The following is a 20,710-nucleotide window of genomic DNA, read 5'->3' on the forward strand; positions in this document are numbered from 1 at the left end:
TGAATGTTGATAATTGAAACTTGTCTTACATTTGTAATTTATATGTAATTTTTATTCTTCATAAACATGGGAATATTGTTGTTGTACTAGTTTAATTAACCTCTTTCAAAATGATGAGAGATGAATTTTTTCCCTAATAACTATCGGAGTTGGTATAAAGTACGTAAGATTTTTTTTTTTTTTTTTGGATTGAAGAATATTTCCTAATATAAAATATATTTGGAACCAATGGATTGTTTTTTAATATAGCGGTTCATCTGTCATTTGATCTTAACTCCATATAGAGACTTTGCCATCTACGCAATTATGAAATCTGAGATATATGCCCTCAGAAAACAGGACAACCACTGTAGCAGCTGCTGTGGAACCTCACCTTTTAAAGAGAATTCAAAGGAACATGGTGGAACGTTTGAAGTGTGTTGAGAATTGGAGGGAACATACAGAGCACGTTTTACATTAAGAAAATAAGCCAGTCATCGTATCCCATTTCTTCATATATATATTATTTTCCCTAATACATGTATATATTATTTTCCCATGTAACCATTCTTTCACATGTATTTGTCCACCTTTACTAGTGATCTTGATAATTTTGAAAGGACAAGGTTTGACACTAATTTTTGTTATCTCCTTTCTGCAACGCGCCTGCTTCCAGTACGCGTGGTCTGAAGTTTAATACTCGGTGCTAGTACTTGTCTGAGATACAAACCCAGGCCCCGTATCGTATAGCCTTGCTGCTGAAAAGAGGCGGGAAAATCGAAAGCAACAATCCAACATTTATGTAGCCTGTGTTAAATACAGTTGAAGTGCATGTGCAAATACAATGAATCCCATCTTGACCAATCATTTGGTGTTGAAATAAGTCATGCTTATACGCCGTCTCATTGTATAGTTTGTCGAATTGGAATCTTTTGTATAAACTTTTTTAGTGCGTCAACCTGATATTAAGTGATCAGAACTGATCTTTCTTTACTATTCTCATTATCTTGAACGGTCTTAACTTCTGAGGGCAAAGCAGAAAAATATGCTGTATTGTGGTTCAGTTTACTGTTATTTTTAGAAATGACAACCCCTCCCTCTTTCGCTCTGGATTCTCGTTATTTCATCGTAAGTTACGAAGAGCACTATCGTGTAAATTCATTTTAGTACTTAAGTCAGAATTTTACAGTTCCTTCAGACTATCACTTTTCTTCTTATCTAGCTGCGAGACATTCAGATTAACAGTTATGAGCCACCTTCTGCCAAACACGTTATAGTTACACTGGTGGGAATGTGTTTTAAAACACTCCGTGTACCTCATAAAATTTGAAGAAAATTCGCACTATAGACTGTAATTGTAAATGGCATGTTGATATTAGTTCGTACATTCCAACACAACCGCCACATAAAGAGAGCAGGCTGATCGTAGTGTCTGTAGAAGGCATGCTGCTAGTAGTTTGAAGATTGCCGGTCAACATAACCGTATAGTTTGAGAATCACATATTGTATTTGAATTGAAAGGACGACGCCAGCGAATGCGTATTGAACAGTTAAGTTTGAGCGTGAGTATATGGTGGAGCTGGGTTATTCCATAGGACTGTCGCCCACATGGATCGTGGCAGGTCAGTGGTTCATTTGTAATATATACGATGGGAGTCAGAGCTTTTCCCAAAGCAGACGTGCTCCTTGTGCCCCTGTACATCACCTACCGATTAATCACTGGACAGGATTGAACTGTCTGTTTTAACTGACAGGATGGCGAGCGCCAATGCAATTAGAACCACCGTGCCTCCCCTCACCCCTAGGCGAGTGCACGAACACAAAACAGTTGATTGTTGGAAGCAGATCTGCGTTTCCACTTCCTATCGCACAATACCTTTGTCACGTCATGCCGAGAAGATCTCAGAGATGTCGGAAAAAGTGCAGTGGCTTGGCGAATGGAAGGCAGTATTATTCAGTGACAGTTGTTTCTGCCTGGGACACAGTAACGGTAATGTTAATTGTGTTGTACATTCGTGATATCGTTAATCCTGTTCTTCGTACATTATCTAAACACTACGAGATCTCATGTTCTCTTATATCAGCAGGGCAACGCAGCTCTGTAGCCGATATGACGTTTACGTTGGCTTACTACATCTGCAAAGCTTAACTCTACCGAGAACATGTTTGTTAACATTATGTAACGGAGTTTGACCACCAGCTAAGTTTTGACAACGATTATCGGTCAGCAAGCAAAAACATACAGCGAGTGAAATACAGTACCTTAGACAGATATTCAGTGTTTGCTATCTACCCAAAAAGTGTCTTATTTATTGGTTTGGGGTGACTACACGTGCTAGTAAAGTGAGTACTGTATGTTTTTGAACTCCCTTTATAACATATTCTGTATGTCCTTAGGACGTGATGTTGATATTACCACTAATCACCTTCTTGTGTATTAACTTTGGGCCAGACTCCAGTGAATTTGTGCTGGGGTAATATTTAAGGTGGATCACCACCCTGAAGTCAGTACATATTTTAGCTCATTGCCTTAACTACTGCGCAGTGAAACGTTACACATTATAAATATTGTACTATAAGATAGAGTAATGTTTCAGCTACAGCACAAGACACGGATTCATTTGGTTGTCTCTCCTAATATCGAAAAATGTAACAAATAAAAGAAAATATTTGGTTCGTTTTACAATGAGCACACAAGATGACACTTGCTGTAAGATCTTACAAGAAGTGTTCAGTTTTACGAAATGTTTATTTGTATGTGCAAAGTATTTTAAAGCAACGATCTTATTACGAAATAGATATGTTGTTCGACCGTTTTTCGTGTTATGTTTCATATTTTATTTAAATATTAATTTGCATTTAAGGAAATAGATTTTGAGACGAAACTTACGCAGAACGCCATAATGCGTTGTTGCCAAATTTGTACGTTTACTGTAGTAGTCACAATAAGAAAATTCCTGGATTCTGCGTTGCAGTGCGAGAAGCGAAATTGCGGTATGGATTGAAAACTAATTTCTCTAGTAAGTATCCAAACAGAATTTCATGATTACTTCCTTTATTATCTGGCATCAGTAAAAACACGACACGTTCTGGCAACGCCATACTATTTAAGCAGCGTTTAGTATAGCACTGGGAACATCTAGTGATTCACCTTAAATGTGTTTCCATGATTGTATATTCATGACCTGTCCTTAAAAACAAAAAGAAAGCATAAGAAAGGATAGTGTTCTGCTGTAGAATGTTTTTTTTTTTTTTTTTTTTTTTTTTAAATTGCCAATACTTGTTTCATAGATGAAATGAAATAAGTCGCTTAAGGTTGGTTTAAAGGGATAAGTTTTGCCGATAGATGACACTACAGCCTTCACATCTCTCCCATGTATTTTTTACCTTTCACGAAAATTCACGATTTCTCTTATAAATTTCAACCTAGAGACTTCAAATTTTTAGAAAAGGAACTTCATAATCTATCGAAGGCAATAATCCGTGCCGATTTTTTATTTAAAATTTTTTTCATTGTTGAAATGGCTTGATTATTGAAATGGATATCCAAACCTTTAACAATGGAACTGTTTCAACAATGAAGAAAATTCTAAATAAAAAATCGACACGGATTGTTGCCTTGAATAGGTTATGAAGTTCCTTCTCTAAAAATTTGAAGTCTCTAGGTTGAATTTTGTAAGAGAAATTGTAAATTTTCGTGAAAGGTAAAAAAAAAAAAAAAAAAAAAAAAACTATAGGGGAGATTCGAAAACTAGTGACATCTATCGACAAAACTTGTCCCTTTACACTAACCTTAAGAGTGAGTTTATATACTTACCTTTACTGCCTGCTGTTCGAGTTGGGATGGGTAATTGAACTAAACTAACCATGATGTGAAAGTCCTTCGAGTGCGTGAACCTGCTCCAACGTCATATTAGCGATCTACGAAACCACGTGTATCCTAACAACGAACACATGGTCAACTTATAAGAAGCTTCATGAACTTAGTAGCCGTTACGTCTTTTATTCAGTTTATCTCACGACGCTGGGTGGACGAAAAAAAATGCACTGGCCGGGAGTCGAACGCGAGACTATTTGGACGTAAGTCCAACACTGTAACCACCATAATACGAGCCCCGGGCAGTTGAACCGGGAATCGAAATATGGTAACCTCATATAATTTGACATCAGTATTTTGGTCATTAAGAGGGATGGTCGCTGAGAGATTTCACTTTGTTTTATTTTTTTATACTTAAATATGTGCCGAAAGACAAAGAAACAGAATCTGGATATCACCAAAAAATTTAATATTGGTTCATGTCTTTCGGGGCATTCAAGTGATATAAACTAAAATAATTTTTGACAGCTTTATATTTTATTTTCAGGTCAAAGGTGTAATGATGGATTCTAAACTGCCCCTGGACACGTTAGGAAAAATTTGGGATCTTGCCGATATGGATAAAGATGGAATGTTAGACAGGCATGAATTTACCGTGGTAAGTGTCACACATGCGTACGTACGAAAAGTAAAACTTGAAATTTTTGTTTTACATGAAGTTTCAGCAGAAATAAGTAAACTGTTCTATATTAAATTATGAGGATCACCCAGAAAATAAGACAGTTTAGTTACACAAAATGAAAAGTACACTATTTATTGGACATACCTGAAGCTTTCCTCACTTATCTACATAATCTTCACCTTCATTTAAACGTTTGTCGTATTTGTTTACGAGCTTCAAAATTCCTATCTATTTCTTTAGTACTTCCAAAACGTTTACTGCCCAGAAAATCTTTCAACTTGGGGAAAAGGAGGGAATCGCTAAGAACAATGTTCGGAATATAGAATGGATGATAAAAGAATTCCCATCCGAATTGATCCGTCAATTCTTGGGTTGCAGTAGCAGTGTGAGGGCGGGCATTGTTGTGAAGAAGCACAATGCCTTCAGAAAGTATTCGTCACCTCCTGATGTGGATGGCTCGCTGTAGTTTTCTTAGTCTCACAGTAACGATTTGCGTTAATAATAGTGCCTTTTGGGACGAAATCCACTAAAAGAACACCTTTACGATTCCAAAAGACAGTTGCCTGACCTTTCGTGTTGAGTCTATTTGAATTTTCTCGGTTGTTTTGGATGATGCCACTCAAGTGATTGGCACTTGCTCTCTGGGGTGATGTGAGGCATTCACGTATCATCACCAGTCACAATCTGATCAAGAAAAGCGTCTCCATTTGTCTAATATGTCAAGAACGTCAATGCTGAGCCCATTCTCTTGAGTTTTGTGTTGGTCATTTAATTGCCGCGGAACCCTCGTCCATAAATTTTGTTGTAGCCGAGATTGCGACAATTTTCCCAAGCAAAGCACGAGAAATGCTTGGAAACACATGTGCAATTCGTCGAGAGTTACGCGCCTGTCCTGAAAGATTCTGTTGATCGCTGCAGTCTTCAGGCCTTCTGTGATAAGCGTCCAGGTCGAGTTTCATCATGCACATTTGTTTGTCCATTGTTGAACATTTTACGCTATTGTATTATCACCATACACTGCTTTCAGTTGACGGGAAATTTCTGCCGGTTTCACCTTTTGAGTGTTCAGAAATCGAATGTAACCCCTTACTTAACAGTCACAATTCAATCACGCAGTTCATTTTGACCACCGCAGCTTCACAAGTGCGACTTCTTGCAACCTGCACTCACAGCGTTTCGCAACGGTTACGGAAACCCACGTAACCCTGAAAAGATAGAGGAGTGAGCTGCGCTGTGCAAATGTGCGAGCTGTCTTTTGTTTGAGTGCATTGACTACCTGGCTTAATGAACCGGCGGCAGAAGAATATAATATTGGAATTCTGAAGCTCGTAAACAGATACGACAAATGTTTAAATGAAGCTGGTGATTATGTAGAGAAGTGAGGGAACCTTCAGGTATGTAACAATTGTATTTTCCAATAAATGTTGTTCTTTTCATTTTGTATAACTAATCGGTAGTAAGACCATTCAAGGCTTTGGATTGATTGTTTTAACAAAAGAGACACTGACCAAAGCTTAAAACCCACTTTATTTTAAATTATAATTTGTAACTGTTTCGGATATCTAGCATATCCTTCTTCAGACACTATCGAAAATAAATGAAAATAGACATATATAAATATTGTTATGACAAAGTTTAGTGTCTGAAGAAGGATATGCTAGATATCCGAAACAGTTACAAATTATAATTTAAAATAAAGTGGGTTTTAAGCTTTGGTCAGTGTCTCTTTTGTTAAAACTAATCGGTGTTTGTTTTCCGAATGCTCATCGTATGTACGGATATTTTCAGTTTTGTAATTGTGTCTTAACTAAAACTCACCATCAGATCTTCAATAAATGAACAAATAAGATCTCTAAATTCTGTACTCTTTCTATTTTGCCTGAAGACGATCAGGGTGACTTATAAACATTACTGACGTTTTACATTTTAATAGTCTAGCTTCTGCACAAAATAATGATGAAATGTATACAGCAAATGCGCAGATAAGATGTCTTTGTAGAAATATGATTTTCTTTTAAATAAGAGATCTGCGAAAAATGAAGATGTAGCACATAATACAAACATTGTCGCATTCGTAGGTAATATATTTGAAAGGAAGACATTCACTTGCTGCAATCCTACGTAAGAATGAGAGAAAAAAAATTTGAGGGAGAAAGATTAAGTTTTTAATATTATTGTACTCACTTAGGGATAAAGATATGATGGCGATTCTGGCCACCTTTACGCTGAGCATAGCACTAACATTTTGTATTTAATTGCCGCATGGGTAACCTTGGTGGAAATACACCACCTCTGATACAAATCTGAATGTTGGTGGGGTCGCGTCCTTCATGACCTTGTTACATAAGGACGTAAAACAAAATTAAGGCAGGTTGTCATGAAGTAGGATTAGAAGTGCACCATGTCCAGAAATTTTGGACCTGCCCAGTAAAGAAAAATTTGAGAACTTTTTATTTGCATAGTATTTTTCATTATATGAATGGTACTGATAGAATGAAATTTAGTAATACGTTGTGCTTAACATTCAAAATGTCAAACAACAGTCATAATGAAATTAATTTCTCTGTTCGATAACACGACATAAAATAAAACATACACATTTTTTATTCTATTGCCAAAATATTTATTTAATATTTGACTCGAAGTTTCGGCTTAAAGCACGCCTCAAAGTTCGGCTTGTATAGTTTCAAAAATATACACGATCCATATGATGTTTAATATCTTACTGATGTGATGGATCAATCGAATATATGTAACATTAGACCTTTCTGAAGTATAGTTCTAAAACCTTTTTCATTCATCAAAATTCGTCGACAAAGGATTTACTGGAAGTTTTATTTGTTTATTAAACAGAACACAACAAATAATTCATACAGTGTTTGCTATTGGAAGTCAATTTGAAAATATGAGAATAATTGTTGCCAGTCTTATTTTGTTGTGGAGAAATAGAGTATCTTGCCTTGCAGAAGTTTTGATCCTTGTACATTGATAAATTTGAAATGAATATAAAACAATCTCAATCTGTCGATACGCTTCTGTTTCCTCATATGAAAGGAATGTAAATAATCTTTTGAAATATTTCTAATTTAAATGTGCTGCATTGGATGTGAGGATATCTTAAAGATAGCATATCTAACTTCGATAAAACGTAGGCATTGCTGAATTTTTCAAAGTTTCGATTTTCTTCAATTTACGACAGATTCATATTTTAAGTTCTGCGTCTCTACGCTCAGTAACGTAGGTAGATTCATTTTTCTGGAGTTAGTGCAGGAGTCATAGTATTTCAGCAATTTTTGCTACTAAGTCCCTTTCGGAATGGACCGGCTACGGTTGAAGGTATTCGCAACTTTATAAATTAGAATAATTCAGATAAGCTCACTTGCATATTTGACGATTGTGTAGCATGATCGAAATGATTTTTCCATTCATTAATTTAACTACTGGTAACATATTTTTGAACTTTTGAGTTACGAATATTTGGAGTAATTTGATAGGAAATGAATCTTTTCGTGTCAGATTACCGTAACTCTTGAAGTTTTGACTGCAGTTTTTGAGTTATTCACTCCCTTTGTACACCCAGGTGACTGTATATCATTGCTTTTTCTTTACACAGCTTCACATATCCTTAACATGTCTTTGAAAGAAAGAAAATTATAAATTATATTAGCGGTGAAAATATACTAATGAATACCACGATCAAATTACGTTAAAAAGAGCCAAGTAAATCCGCTTAGCACTTGATAAAAGAGTCGTGAACAGTTTCGGCATTTACGCTATGTCTGTATTCACCAGGAAAGTTAGTCACATTAATCGAATCAGTTTGTATGTACAAATACACTTCTAGTGTAAGAATTCATAGTGAAAAGAGACCCTTTCTTTTAAAAAAAAACAGTTTATGTAATTTCTTTTTACAGCAGTTTCGTCATGTAAGAAGTGATGACACTAATACCGTGAGAAACCTATAGACATTAATATGAGAATCCCTCGTAAGCTATGGATCTTTCCTTCGTATAACTAATTTACTTCACAAAAATGGCTGCAAAAATTAGATAATAATTGGTCATATAACAAGTTATTTATCATGTGATAATTAAGAAACTAAAAATTTCAAGATTTTTCCCTGTTAACCTAAATATATTGAATCTGGCACCTAAACTATTGGAAACTATTTTCTCTCGTTATTTCACGAAGAAATTTTCATAAAGTTTTCTGTATAAATAAGTATTTACAAGAGGTCTCTTTCTAACCATTAATCCTTGCACTAAAAGTGTCCATCTTAATATAAGTAATTTTCATGGTGTACAAAACCACTGTTAAAGTGGCCGAAACCGTCCAGTAAAAATTACAGATGCTATTAACGAAAATTATCAATTGTTGTGTGTCTACTTATCATTTTTAGTTATTTGATTTGAAATGCGTGAATTTCAGTCTTTGAAGTAAATGATTCATTCCTTCTGATGAAGAGCGTTAAATTACCTATCTCACTAATGATCTGCATACCACGATAGCGGTGAAAATATGATTTGTATTCCCGATAGAAAGGTGAACAAAACTTAAGACGCAACCATAAAATGGCAAATATGATCAATGATCGCAATAAATATAATTTTGCCACAGATTCTTGTAAAAAAAAAAAAAAAAAAAAAGGCAAAATATGACATTTTGCCACAAGTTGCCCATCTATTATTATTATTATTATTATTATTATATAATTTTGAATATTTTTTTAGGTTTTTTAGGTTGCATTTTTCTCATCTTTTTTCCAATCATCTTTTTTCTCTTTTATCCTTGTTTTTTTTTCTTCGGATACTACACTTCTTTTTTTTTTTATCTTGGTCACGAGTTTTCCTTTTTTTTAATAGGTCATATGCAATTTCTTTACTCTTTTGTATACTCATTTTATTATGCTATCATTTTTAGTCTTATGAATGAGTGTATTTTATTTGAGATATTACTTGAGATGGTAATTATGCATATATACTTTTTTTTTATGACTTTCATTGTATTTTCATTTGTAATAGCCATTTCATGTTTTTTTTTTTTTTTTGTATGCTTTCACTTGTATGTTGTGTCTATATGCATGCGCCCTATATTTGTATAAATCGTTCTTTTTTATTTTGGGGGGGGGGGGTACTTTGTGGCTGTAAAGCTGTTTGTTCCCAATAAACATTTCAACATTATTATTATTATTATTGCCTTCTCTTAGAGAGCACTGTACAAAATGTTTGCACGTAATTCTTTAAATGAAAATTATAATCTTCTTTCAAAATTTTCAAAATTTACGCAATAAAATGTATTGTGACCATTGAAACATTAAAAATATAAAATTTTTCTCCTGTACATCGTATGATAAAATGTGCTGTTAAAGGATATTAATTCTGTGGAGAACTATTTGTTTTGTGGCAATTCAAATATTCCGGAGCAAAACAATGTTTTAGGTGTTAGTATTGCCAGGAAAAAAAACTGTTTTGTTATTGTCGAGTACTCACATTGTTTTTATTATTATTATTATTATTATTATTATTATTATTATTATTATTATTATTATTATTATTATTATTATTATTATTATTATTAAGGAGGGCCTTCATTATGACTGATATTTGGGGAACAATATTCGGAGAACTGTTTTCTGATCTAAAACAGATTCTTGTTCATTTAAACTGTGCCATAACAATGGTAAAGTATGGGAAGATTTTACAAAAAGGACAAGATTTTAAATCAGCAGTTTAGATGTTCGATACAACAGCATTTATAACGAAAATATACAATTCTGAAATTCAAAAATTTTGAATCTAGAAAGAGTGATGTAGCACAAAATAATCAACAGTTGTACTTATTTAGTGAAACAATTGTTTACCTTTTATCATTTTTTGAGTTCATGTAGACCTAATGTGTTGAATCAGACCCACAGGATCTATTAAATCCATCCGGTCTTTAGATACGTCCAAATTGATAGATATCAATACAAGGTGGGAAGTCCAGAATCGATTCTACTTCCTGACCACTAATTTGAGTATAGCAATTCCAGCAAATCCTACAAATGAAGCAATTATGCAAATACATTGTTTATTTTTCTTTCTCTCTTTCTTTCTTCCTTTCTTTCTTTCTTTTTCTTTTTTTTAATTAGTGGGAGATGGTTTTCCTGTGACAAATCATAGAATGCTGAACAAATTTTCTTTCTTTCGTAAATTGAGGAATATTTGGAAACTTGGACTCAGCCCTTTATATTTTACATTCTAAACTTGATTCTTTGCTCTTACATGGGCTACTGTATTTATAAAGTAACAGAATTACGGAAAAGTTAATACGACACAGAAAAAGTTTTAAAAATAATTGAATTATGCAGTGTTTAATCACATGTGTGGTTGGTTTTCCACTTCAGTAATAGATAAATTTATTTAGAAACTAATTTAGACGTTGTCTGCTTGGATTCTATGCTCTGTAATGCGAATATGTTAGGTATTGCATTTTGCGCAAGGAGTTGGTTTGTTCTAGTTGATAACTTTTTTTTCTTCTTTCTTTCCAGGCTATGCATCTAGTATATAAAGCTTTAGAGAAATACACCATTCCCAGTGTTCTACCACCGGAATTACTTCCGCCATCGAAGAAAAAATCCAGCCCAAGCGGACTGCCCGGTGCCATACCTGTTTTGCCTAATTTAGCGTTGGGAATAGATGGAACGAAGGTACTTCGTTTTATCCATTTTTACCCTCGCATGCCTGAAATAGCATTTACTCTAGAAGTTAAGACAAAAGAGAAGTAGGATTAGATGCTAGTACTGTTCTATTCAAAAATTTTATCCATTTGACTAGGCCGAATTCCGGCTATGCCAAACATTTAAATTTGTTTGGACATTTGACACTAGATCTTAAATATAAGTTTCAGGTTGACACATATATAGTTGTATAGTAATGAGGGACTGCAAGAGGTGAAAATTCGCTTTATTACACTGCTAGATTGTAAAAGTGGAAGTTGTGATAAGCTTCTAAAGTCACTTAGTGATATATTTGCTTAATTTGTGCACCACCTCAAAATGGCCTTACTTTACTCTTTAATATTACTTCCAGTTTGTTGGGAAACATATTTTCGTATTAGGAAATACGTTGTAAGGGAGGAAATATCGTTTTTCGAAATAAACAAATAGTTACAAGACATGTTAGATTTAAGTTTAAATCTCATCGAAGTAAACTGCGTCAGTAATATTGTTTCATGATTTTAGATGCTCTGGATTCGTGATTCCATAGGGGGCCGCGGTGGTTCAGTGGTAGAGCGTTCACCTTTGATGCATGGGTCCCTGGTTCGATCCCAGCTCGCGCCAAGTGGATTTTGTGGTGGACACATCTTCATTCCACCATTTCATTCATTTCTCATCATCGTCTCCTTTAGCCTAGCCGGCATAACCATGGGACGTGAAACTCAATGATTTCATTTTCATTTCCTTGATTCTATAATTTCGTAGCATTCTATAAAAGTAACCAAATGGCATATGAATGAGGTGTTTGTATATTTTGTGAATTCTTGAATTTCAGGTACGCATGTGAGGGCACAATGATTCAGTAGAGAGGGTTTCTTCCCTTTTGATGCAAAGACTCCAAGCTATGTAAATTTGTGGTGTACAATGTCGTAGCCATGGATTTTTTAAAGGTTGCAGTTTCGTTGCACCACTTGAATTCTCCCAAGCTTTTTAATCAGTGATCGTATTGATAATCGCTCTTTTAGTCTACATGTTAATGTTCAAGAAACACCAAAATGACTGATTTCATTTAATTTCCCCGTACCCTTCTCCGGACTTGTCATGGGAAGAAGCTGTCAAGTGATCTAGCGAAGTAGAGAAAACTATTTCAATTTCTTCAAAGAAATGAAGTCGGTATTTGTTTTAGTACAGTATACAGAATATCTAGGAGTGGACATCTTCAGATTTGAGTCAATGAATACGCTGTGAGAGGGGAAATTTACATCTATAGACTTGTACTAGGAGAGAATAATCAGACCCGATATTTTGTATTCATTTACTATTTAATTTTTAAATCTATTATATATTGTAATATATATGTCATACTAGGCATTTAAGAGTATAACCCTGTATTTAAACATTCTGTATTACAAAATTCAGTATTTTTTCTTTGTGAGAGTTTCGTAATATCTGCAATTCGATCCCAGTTCGCGCCAAATGGGCTTTGTGATGGACAAACACAATGCGCGTTGGGTTTACTCAGGGATTTCTCGCTTTCTTCATTTCACAATTTCCTTCATTTCTCATCATTACAGTTTCCTTTAGCCTACACGACATAACCGTGGGACGAAATCCTGAAAATACTATTTTTCTTCTAATAATGATCGCTGAGACCCTGTTGCTAATTCCTATCATAATGATGTAGTTAATGACTTAATCTTCACTATCTTTGTTGCCTGTTGGTTTCTACGGGGAGTTATTTTTCTGTTTTCTTCAAAATGAACTTGAATTTTAATGAATTTCTTCTTCAAATTTGTTTAAACGTTACATCATGAAAATTATGCATAGACCAGGAATGCAAATAAGCAATAAATTTTTACTAACTCCAGAAAAAAAAAAGCTACTAGCCCACATTCCGCAATACAAGTCATTTACTTACCTTCGATATGATATTAAATATTCCTCCCTTACTGAGGAACCACTCAGCCCGGGCGAGTGGGCGAGTAGTTATTTGCATACCTGAGTTAGACGCATGAGTGGCTCAGTGATAGAGCGTTCAGCTCTGGTGCATGGGTTTCTTGGTTCGATCCCAGCTCGCGCCAAGTGAGCTTTGTAGTTGAGAAACGCCGTGTGTGTGTGTTTCTCGGATTCTCCTGTTTCCTCCCACTCTTCATTCATTTCTCGTCACGACCATCTCCTTTAGCCTAGCCGGCATAAGTTGGGACGTAAAACTTAGATTTCATTTATGAAAATTAGTTTTATTATATACAATTTTAATAATAAAATTACCGTGTTTACTCGAATAAAAGAACCTTCCCCCCTTTTTAAAAAAAAACTTTTCGGCCTAAAAGTTTTCGAGGCCTTCTAATTGCATAGTTGCCAGTTGTTTTTCTCTTAAGATTTCTTTAATCAATCGCTGTACGCTGAGATCTCATACTGTATGACAATGCTCACACGTCTGTTATTGCCAAGACTTCAGTGAAAGCATGTGGCTTCGAGGAGATTCATTCCCCTCCCCCCCTATATCCTAGATTTTTGTACTAGTAACATTGCAACCTTAGCAGCAACAGCCGTGTCGACTAGAGCATTGTTACGCAATTTCAGCGCATATAGACTGAGTCAAATGACTACCTCCAACGAACTGACTCCTAGACAGTTGAAACTAATGCGTTATTTCCATAGACGGCAGTCGATTATGTTATAAACGGCTTTACCAGTGGTAGGTTGGAAACTTTTGAAAATACCTTTGTAAATTATCTTTTTGTTGTAAAACTTCGTTCATAAGTCAGTTATTGTTATTAAAGCAGTGCAATATAATGTTTGGTTAAGAGGGGAAATGAAAGGCACAAGCCAAATGATAACTGTTACATTCAGTACTTATCGTGTACTAATTTTCTGTATTTATTGTATCAGGTACTTCAGCAGTATCATTGTATTTACGGTTAGGCTTGTTAGTTAGACCTGAACCAGGGTCTCTGTCGGTCACGAAAGTCAAGAAAAAGTCACGAAATTTAACTTTTGGGTCACGATTTTTTTTTTATCTCTACAAATATAAGTAGAGACTGGAAAATTTTGTTCTGTAAAACGTCAAAATTCACCACCAAAAATGTCTACGGTAGGCTTTAGACGCTACCAAATCGTAAGGAAAGCACGCTTCTATCGCATGCATGAAAATTCGACCTAATTCGCACCCAAATTCAACTCTTCAGAATGTAAAGAAATTTTATGGTTTGGTAAAGAAAAGGTCACGAAAAAGTCACGAAATTTCATTTTGGAATTTTAGTAGACGCCCTGTGAACACATGAACATTATCCTGTACATATGAAATATAACTGAACACTCCGCGGTGGCTCAGTGGTAGAGCGTTCACCTCTGGTGCTTGGGGTCCCGGGTTCGATCCCAGCCCCCGCCGCCAAGTGAACTTTGTGGTGGACAAACACCGTGTTCGTGGGTTTTCTCGGGGTTCTCCCGTTTCCTCCCACTTTCTTCATTCCACCATTTCACTCATTACTCATCATCACCGTCTCCTTTAGCCTAACCGGCATAAGCGTGGGATGTAAAACTTAAAGGTTTCATTTCATTTCATTTATAACTGAACATTAAACAAAGGCTAACGAAATGTCATATATTAAATACATGTTTTAATACCAGAATGATTTCAACGTAAGTTACTACAAATATAAAATATATACAAGTTCTATGTCATAACAAATAAGTTAGACTCTCTAGCAATAGCCATCCAACATTCATACAAAACAGTAATATACCATATACAGTCTTGTTTCTACTTTCAAACCAACTTTTCATATTGTCATGAAACAGTACTTATTAATACAATTAACACATCTTCCTAATCTTCGAACATATTCGGTCTCCGTAAAACATTTTTGTATTTCTTCTCCCTTCGATAACAATAGTTGACAGATTGTCAATTATTACTTCATACAGTTTGCTATCAAATTATTTAGCGACAAACAGTACTCCAAGACATGCCAACTTTACTTATTTTATTATTTTTGTATTGATAGACTCTACGAAACTTAAATTTTGATGTTGCCCTTTCATTTTTTATTATTTTGAAAATCAATCAAGGATGCAGCAATCCTGCAATTCTATTGGCACCTGAATGCCCAAAGCACTTTTTTCTTTTCTTTTCTTTCTTTCTTTTTCTTTTTTTAAAACTTTTCCTCGGTGCTTCTTTAATTCCTATCCGTCATTTTAGTTCTCGTTCATACTTTTTTGTTACTAATACAACCTTCTACAGTATAGACACCAAACTTCAATCTTTTTTCCTTCCAATTTACATAATTGGTCATTTTTTTAGTTGAAATTAGCGTAATCACAATTACTCTTGCCTTCATCTTTTTAACATGCAGTCTCCTACTAATTTTTCGTCTGTCGTTAATTTTCAAATTAGATGCACCCCGATGCAGAACTATAATTATAATCCAGTATGCAAAACTATAATTATAATTATTTTGTTCCTCTGTGTTGTAGCCTCCAATGCCACCCGTTGTTCCTCCTCCGCCAGTGGCGCCCTGGGTGGTAACAGCTGAGGAGAAAGCCAAATATGACATTCTTTTTACTCAAACGGATATCGACAAAGACGGATTTGTCTCAGGAACGGAAATAAAAGATGTCTTCCTTCAGTCTGGAGTTCCTCAACAAATTTTAGCACATATATGGTAAGCGGTTGACTTTCATTACATAATTATATTTATATTACAAATTATATATATATATATATATATATATATATATATATATATATATATATATATATATATATTAGTCTTCCAAAACTAAACCTATCAGAAGGTATGACACAGGCCGCTAAGATTAATCCTCAAAACTGAAAGAAATACTAAAGAAAAGAACTATAAGTTTGGAAGCAGAATGACAAAATAAGATAGCATATGACGTAAAGATCTTAAAAAGGAGGAAAGAAGTCCTATGGTTGTAACAACTGAAGTCGCTAAAACTATTGACTCAGAGATTGAAGGAAAAAAAAAAAAAAAAAAAAAAAAAAAAAAAAACTAAAAAGTAAGAGTTAAGTTTTATGTAAAATGATGTGATCATTCCCCATCCAGGATGATGTATGAGGCATTAGTTTTTACACATATTTAAAAGACAAAGCAGACTTCTCTTATTAAATAGCTTCAGTTTTCATCATCCGAGCTTTTAGTAGATGTTTTCTCCGTAAAAGAAAATCTCTAAGTAGAAGTTGATTAAGAGATAAAGGACGGTTTCCATCGACTTGGAAATTCTGGAAAAGCCAGGGAAATCGTGCTTGCCAAATAAGTATGAACCCTGTAAAGGTCAAGATTTATTTATTTATTTTTTTAATTTTATTATTATTAGTATTATTATTATTATTATTATTATTATTATTTTTGTCATTTTGATAGACATCTTGTTAGATGATGTCCATGTTTCGAAATTCTTTAAGGTTAGAGGCATGAAATTTGGTATTTGGACTTTTCATTTAAAATAATTAAAGATGTGTTTCAGTGTTTTTTGATATTTCACTTAGATAGGCAGAAAAAAGGGGATGGGTATTGTTCACTAATATACCTGTACAGGGTGTTCGATTGGCGTGCGAGACTGAGTACAGATCAGAGCCGTAGCTAGGAGGGGAGGGGTGAGCGGACGGTCGCTCCGGACGCTGATAGCAAGAGGGCGCCGAACGACTAAAAAGAAAGGAAAAAACCTGTTGAAAATGACTAACGATGCGTCGCCCCGAAAAGACATTGGTGCTCTATTAAATTAATATTGTTGTTGGTTTGCAAAGAAATAGATCTGGTAAAATTTTTCTTGCTCACTTCGCTCACAACCCAAACATTTCAATAAGAGTCACAACAAGCTTTTACTTATTACTTAAAAGAAGTTATTATATATGATTTGTTAATGACGATGTGATACACAAGGTGCCGAGTAATCATTTATAGTGTACTCTTCATCGTTTTGAAAATCAGAAACGGTCAAAGTCTGAAATACGTTTTTATGGTGATGAGTTTGCTTAGTTGATCATGCTTTTCTACCCAATCGGATTAATCACGACGGTGAGAATGAATGTATGAAAATGAAAGGAGTGAAGAGAGACTCAATCGCACGAAAGCTGCTGTTTGCGAGGGAATATTAAAAATGAAGGTAAACAAGGAAAATAACATTTTCAAATTTGAAGCAGTTGTAGAATAGGGACTTAAAAGGTCAGCATTTAATCCAACGAATTTCATATTTTTTAGACTGATTATTACTAGTATTTTTTTTTTTTATTCCACTGACACATGAAATGCTTCCAATTTGAAGGGGGGACTGCGGTGGCTTAGTGGTAGAGCGTTCACCTCTGGTGCTTGGGGTCCCGGGTTCGATCCCAGCCCCCGCCAAATGAACTTTGTGGTGGACAAACACCGTGTGCGTGGGTTTTCTCGGGGTTCTCCCGTTTCCTCCCACTTTCTTCATTCCACCATTTCATTCATTACTCATCATCACCGTCTCCTTTAGCCTGACCGGCATAACCGTGGGACGTAAAACTCAAAGATTTCATTTCATTTCCAATTTGAAGGAATTTATTGGGTCAATTCTCCACCAACTACTTATATCGCCAGGATATTTTTTGTGCATACGTAGTTGCGTGATATTTTTATTTATCTACATACATACAAAACATATACACACATTATACGTATATATATATGTATATATATATGTGTTAGTATATTTTTAATATGTTAATAATAAGTAACCTTAAATTCATAATTTTCATTCATTAAGAAATTAAGTAATTACTATAATTTCAAACATATGCAGTAGCCAAACTATATTTTGGATTTTAAATACAACATTAAACATACTCGTCACCTCCATTGATCAATATTGAGAAACTCATAAAGAAGGCTTCTGAATTTCAGTTACATTTCACAAAATTGTTCTTACAATAAAATAATCGAAATTAAAAAGCTATTCGTGTGGTCACATACAGAATAAAATATATTACAAAAGTTTACAATTATTACTGGAAATTAATTCTGTCGCTTATTTCGAACATAAAAAAACATTAATAGTATGAAACATTGTAAATAGTTGTAAATTTCCATAGCTATTCTCCAAGTGGACCTGTATACAACCAAAGGAAGTTTTGTCAAGTTTACCAGACAGTCATATGTAAAGCTTGGTAAGGTGAATGTAGGGAGCGCCGAATTCAACTTCGCCCCAGACACTGAAATCTCTAGCTACGGCTCTGGTACAGATAAATTCTATATGAAAGATGCAGAAGAAGTAACACATGTTGCCTGCAGTAACACGTGGGGGCATTTGCTAATTTCATACTATTTCCATATCCTCCGACATCATATTATATATAGTTTATAAATTTCAGTAAATGAATGTCGCTTAAAAAGGAAGTTCAATCTTAGTTGAAAATAGATCGTTAGTTTGCTTTATACTACTAACCTATTACGTATTGTCATATTACTTGTAAACGGTTATGTTTGTATTTTATAAACATTATTAGGCATTATGTATTCCACATAATTTTTTTACAAAGATGTCTGTAGTAAATAAATCCAATTTCTGATATTCCATCTGTGTTTTATTTTAACTTACGTTTCAAACCATAATAAAACACAGATGGAATACCAGAAAATGATTATTTTTTTTTAATTATTAGGAACTGTAAATTCTGTTTCGGTGGTATTTAACGTAGTGTTGTTTCTCTTTGTAATAAATAACAAAAATAATATCATTTTTCGTGTAATACTTTTGATTTATTACAATTTTCAAGTTAAAAGGTGCTTAGGCACTAGCGAATACAAGTTCTCTATAGATTGTGTATGTAGAAACTTCTAATTTCTATCATGTAATATACTACATAAAATATTCGCAATTCCTTTTAGGAGTCTGTGTGATATTAAGCAAAGTGGAAAACTCAATAGTGAACAGTTCGCTCTAGCAATGTGGATGATAAATCAGAAAATTCAAGGAATTGATCCACCTCCATCGTTAACGCCGGAAATGGTTCCCCCAACACTACGACCAAAACCTGGCATTGATGGAGCATTGGTAAGTAAAATTATATAATACCAGGTCATCTTTTCAAAATAGCCTTGTTCTCTTACCTATAGGCGGAGTTCTCTTACCAAGTCAAAGCATGAATCTTCTGTGGCTGTTTTTGGTATTTGCGCTAAAATACAAAATTGTCCTGCGAACTGTTGCGGGAAAAAAGAGTATCCAAGTTTTTTGTACAGGACTGTAGAAAGTGTGATATGAAATGGAAATAATTCTTATTTTGACGGTTAAACGTCATTCTTCAACTTACGAAGACTTTGGAGAATTTAGAACATTGTCATTGGCCGTGTTACATGGCAGTCTGTCAATCTCCTAGGGTAGATGTGAGTACCACAGATGCATTAGTGGTACATTTTCCACTATATTTTTGGCTATTTTGTGCACATTATTTCCTCTACCGTATGGAGTGTACAGTTTTCTGTTTTACGTCGTACCGCGGTTATGGAGGGCAGGCTTACTATTAACGTAGTTTACGAACCACTACCAGGGCTTAATCCAGTGTAGTTAGCAGGTACGCTGAGCAAGCCATACAAGATCAACTTTTATAGGCCATTCTGTACCACACTAGACGACCTTCAAGAGAGACTCATTATTCGAATACAGTGAGTGCTTTTAGTAGAGGAGGATGTATTGTAATCTCGATTCGTGGAAGAAAAAATGACACTTGATATTATGTAGATGTTGATTTCAATGCTTATTTTTTATTTATTATTACTTTTTAAATACTAATACCTGTATTTTAATACTGCCGAGTTGGAATATATGTGAAAACGGTAGAAATCAACCAACTTTCCCTACACCATGTTATCTATAGATACGAATTCATTCAAAAAAAAAAAAAAAAAAGGGACTAAACCAGGAATCGAATCAGGGTCTCCGGCTTACAGTATTGATGCGCTATCTTGTCCGTTTTTTTCTGAAAGTTACACACCCTTTCACTCTTGAGGTCGATGCTAATTGTCAGGTTGGAATCCCACTTCGGCACGTGATTTACAGCAGGCTGTGGAAGAGGGGAGGGCGTAAATGCCTACCGCATGCACTGCTATATTGTTAACATGAAGCTACATGGACAGGCATTGACGAGAAATATAGTCTTCAGCTTATTAAAATGTGCAAACCTCTGCCCGTAAATTGTTTTGAACAATTTCTTCGTCACGTGTACCATTCGAGGAGCTTGCTATAAAGAAATATCAATCCACAGCGGAGAAGAATGCTGACAAATTCATACAAGGGACCTGTGATTGATAAAGAGACAGGTTAATATACTGTTAGTGATTGGTTGACCACATACTGACGAATTTTTAGAAGCCACCAGTTGAAGAACTTAAATAAAATTTAATACAGGGAAAGAAGAACTTAAATAAATGAATAAAATTTAATACAGTGAAACCTTTTCCAGTAAGAACTAAATGTATGGACTAATCCTCTTTTTTTTCCACTGACAGAAGAGCAGTTTAGTGGACCAAAACCTTCTGACTCGTGAACCAAA

At 34.7% G+C, this 20,710-nt stretch overlaps 1 protein-coding gene across 5 annotated transcripts in view; it reads left to right on the forward strand.

Annotated features, from left to right (window-relative positions):
- Positions 1-20,710, forward strand: part of LOC145673498 (uncharacterized) — a 154,541-nt gene that overhangs the window by 41,378 nt on the left and 92,453 nt on the right. For all 5 annotated transcript variants that reach the window (XM_081743268.1, XM_081743263.1, XM_081743266.1 and 2 more), the window contains 4 exons: positions 4,344-4,454; positions 11,008-11,166; positions 15,652-15,839; positions 19,050-19,215. In XM_081743268.1, the coding sequence (XP_081599394.1) occupies positions 4,344-4,454; positions 11,008-11,166; positions 15,652-15,839; positions 19,050-19,215 (624 nt within the window). The remainder of the gene's footprint in view (positions 1-4,343; positions 4,455-11,007; positions 11,167-15,651; positions 15,840-19,049; positions 19,216-20,710) is intronic.

This window comes from Thermobia domestica, chromosome 16 (assembly GCF_964235325.1).
Source record: "Thermobia domestica chromosome 16, izTheDome1.hap1.1, whole genome shotgun sequence".
Lineage (NCBI taxonomy): Eukaryota > Metazoa > Arthropoda > Insecta > Zygentoma > Lepismatidae > Thermobia > Thermobia domestica.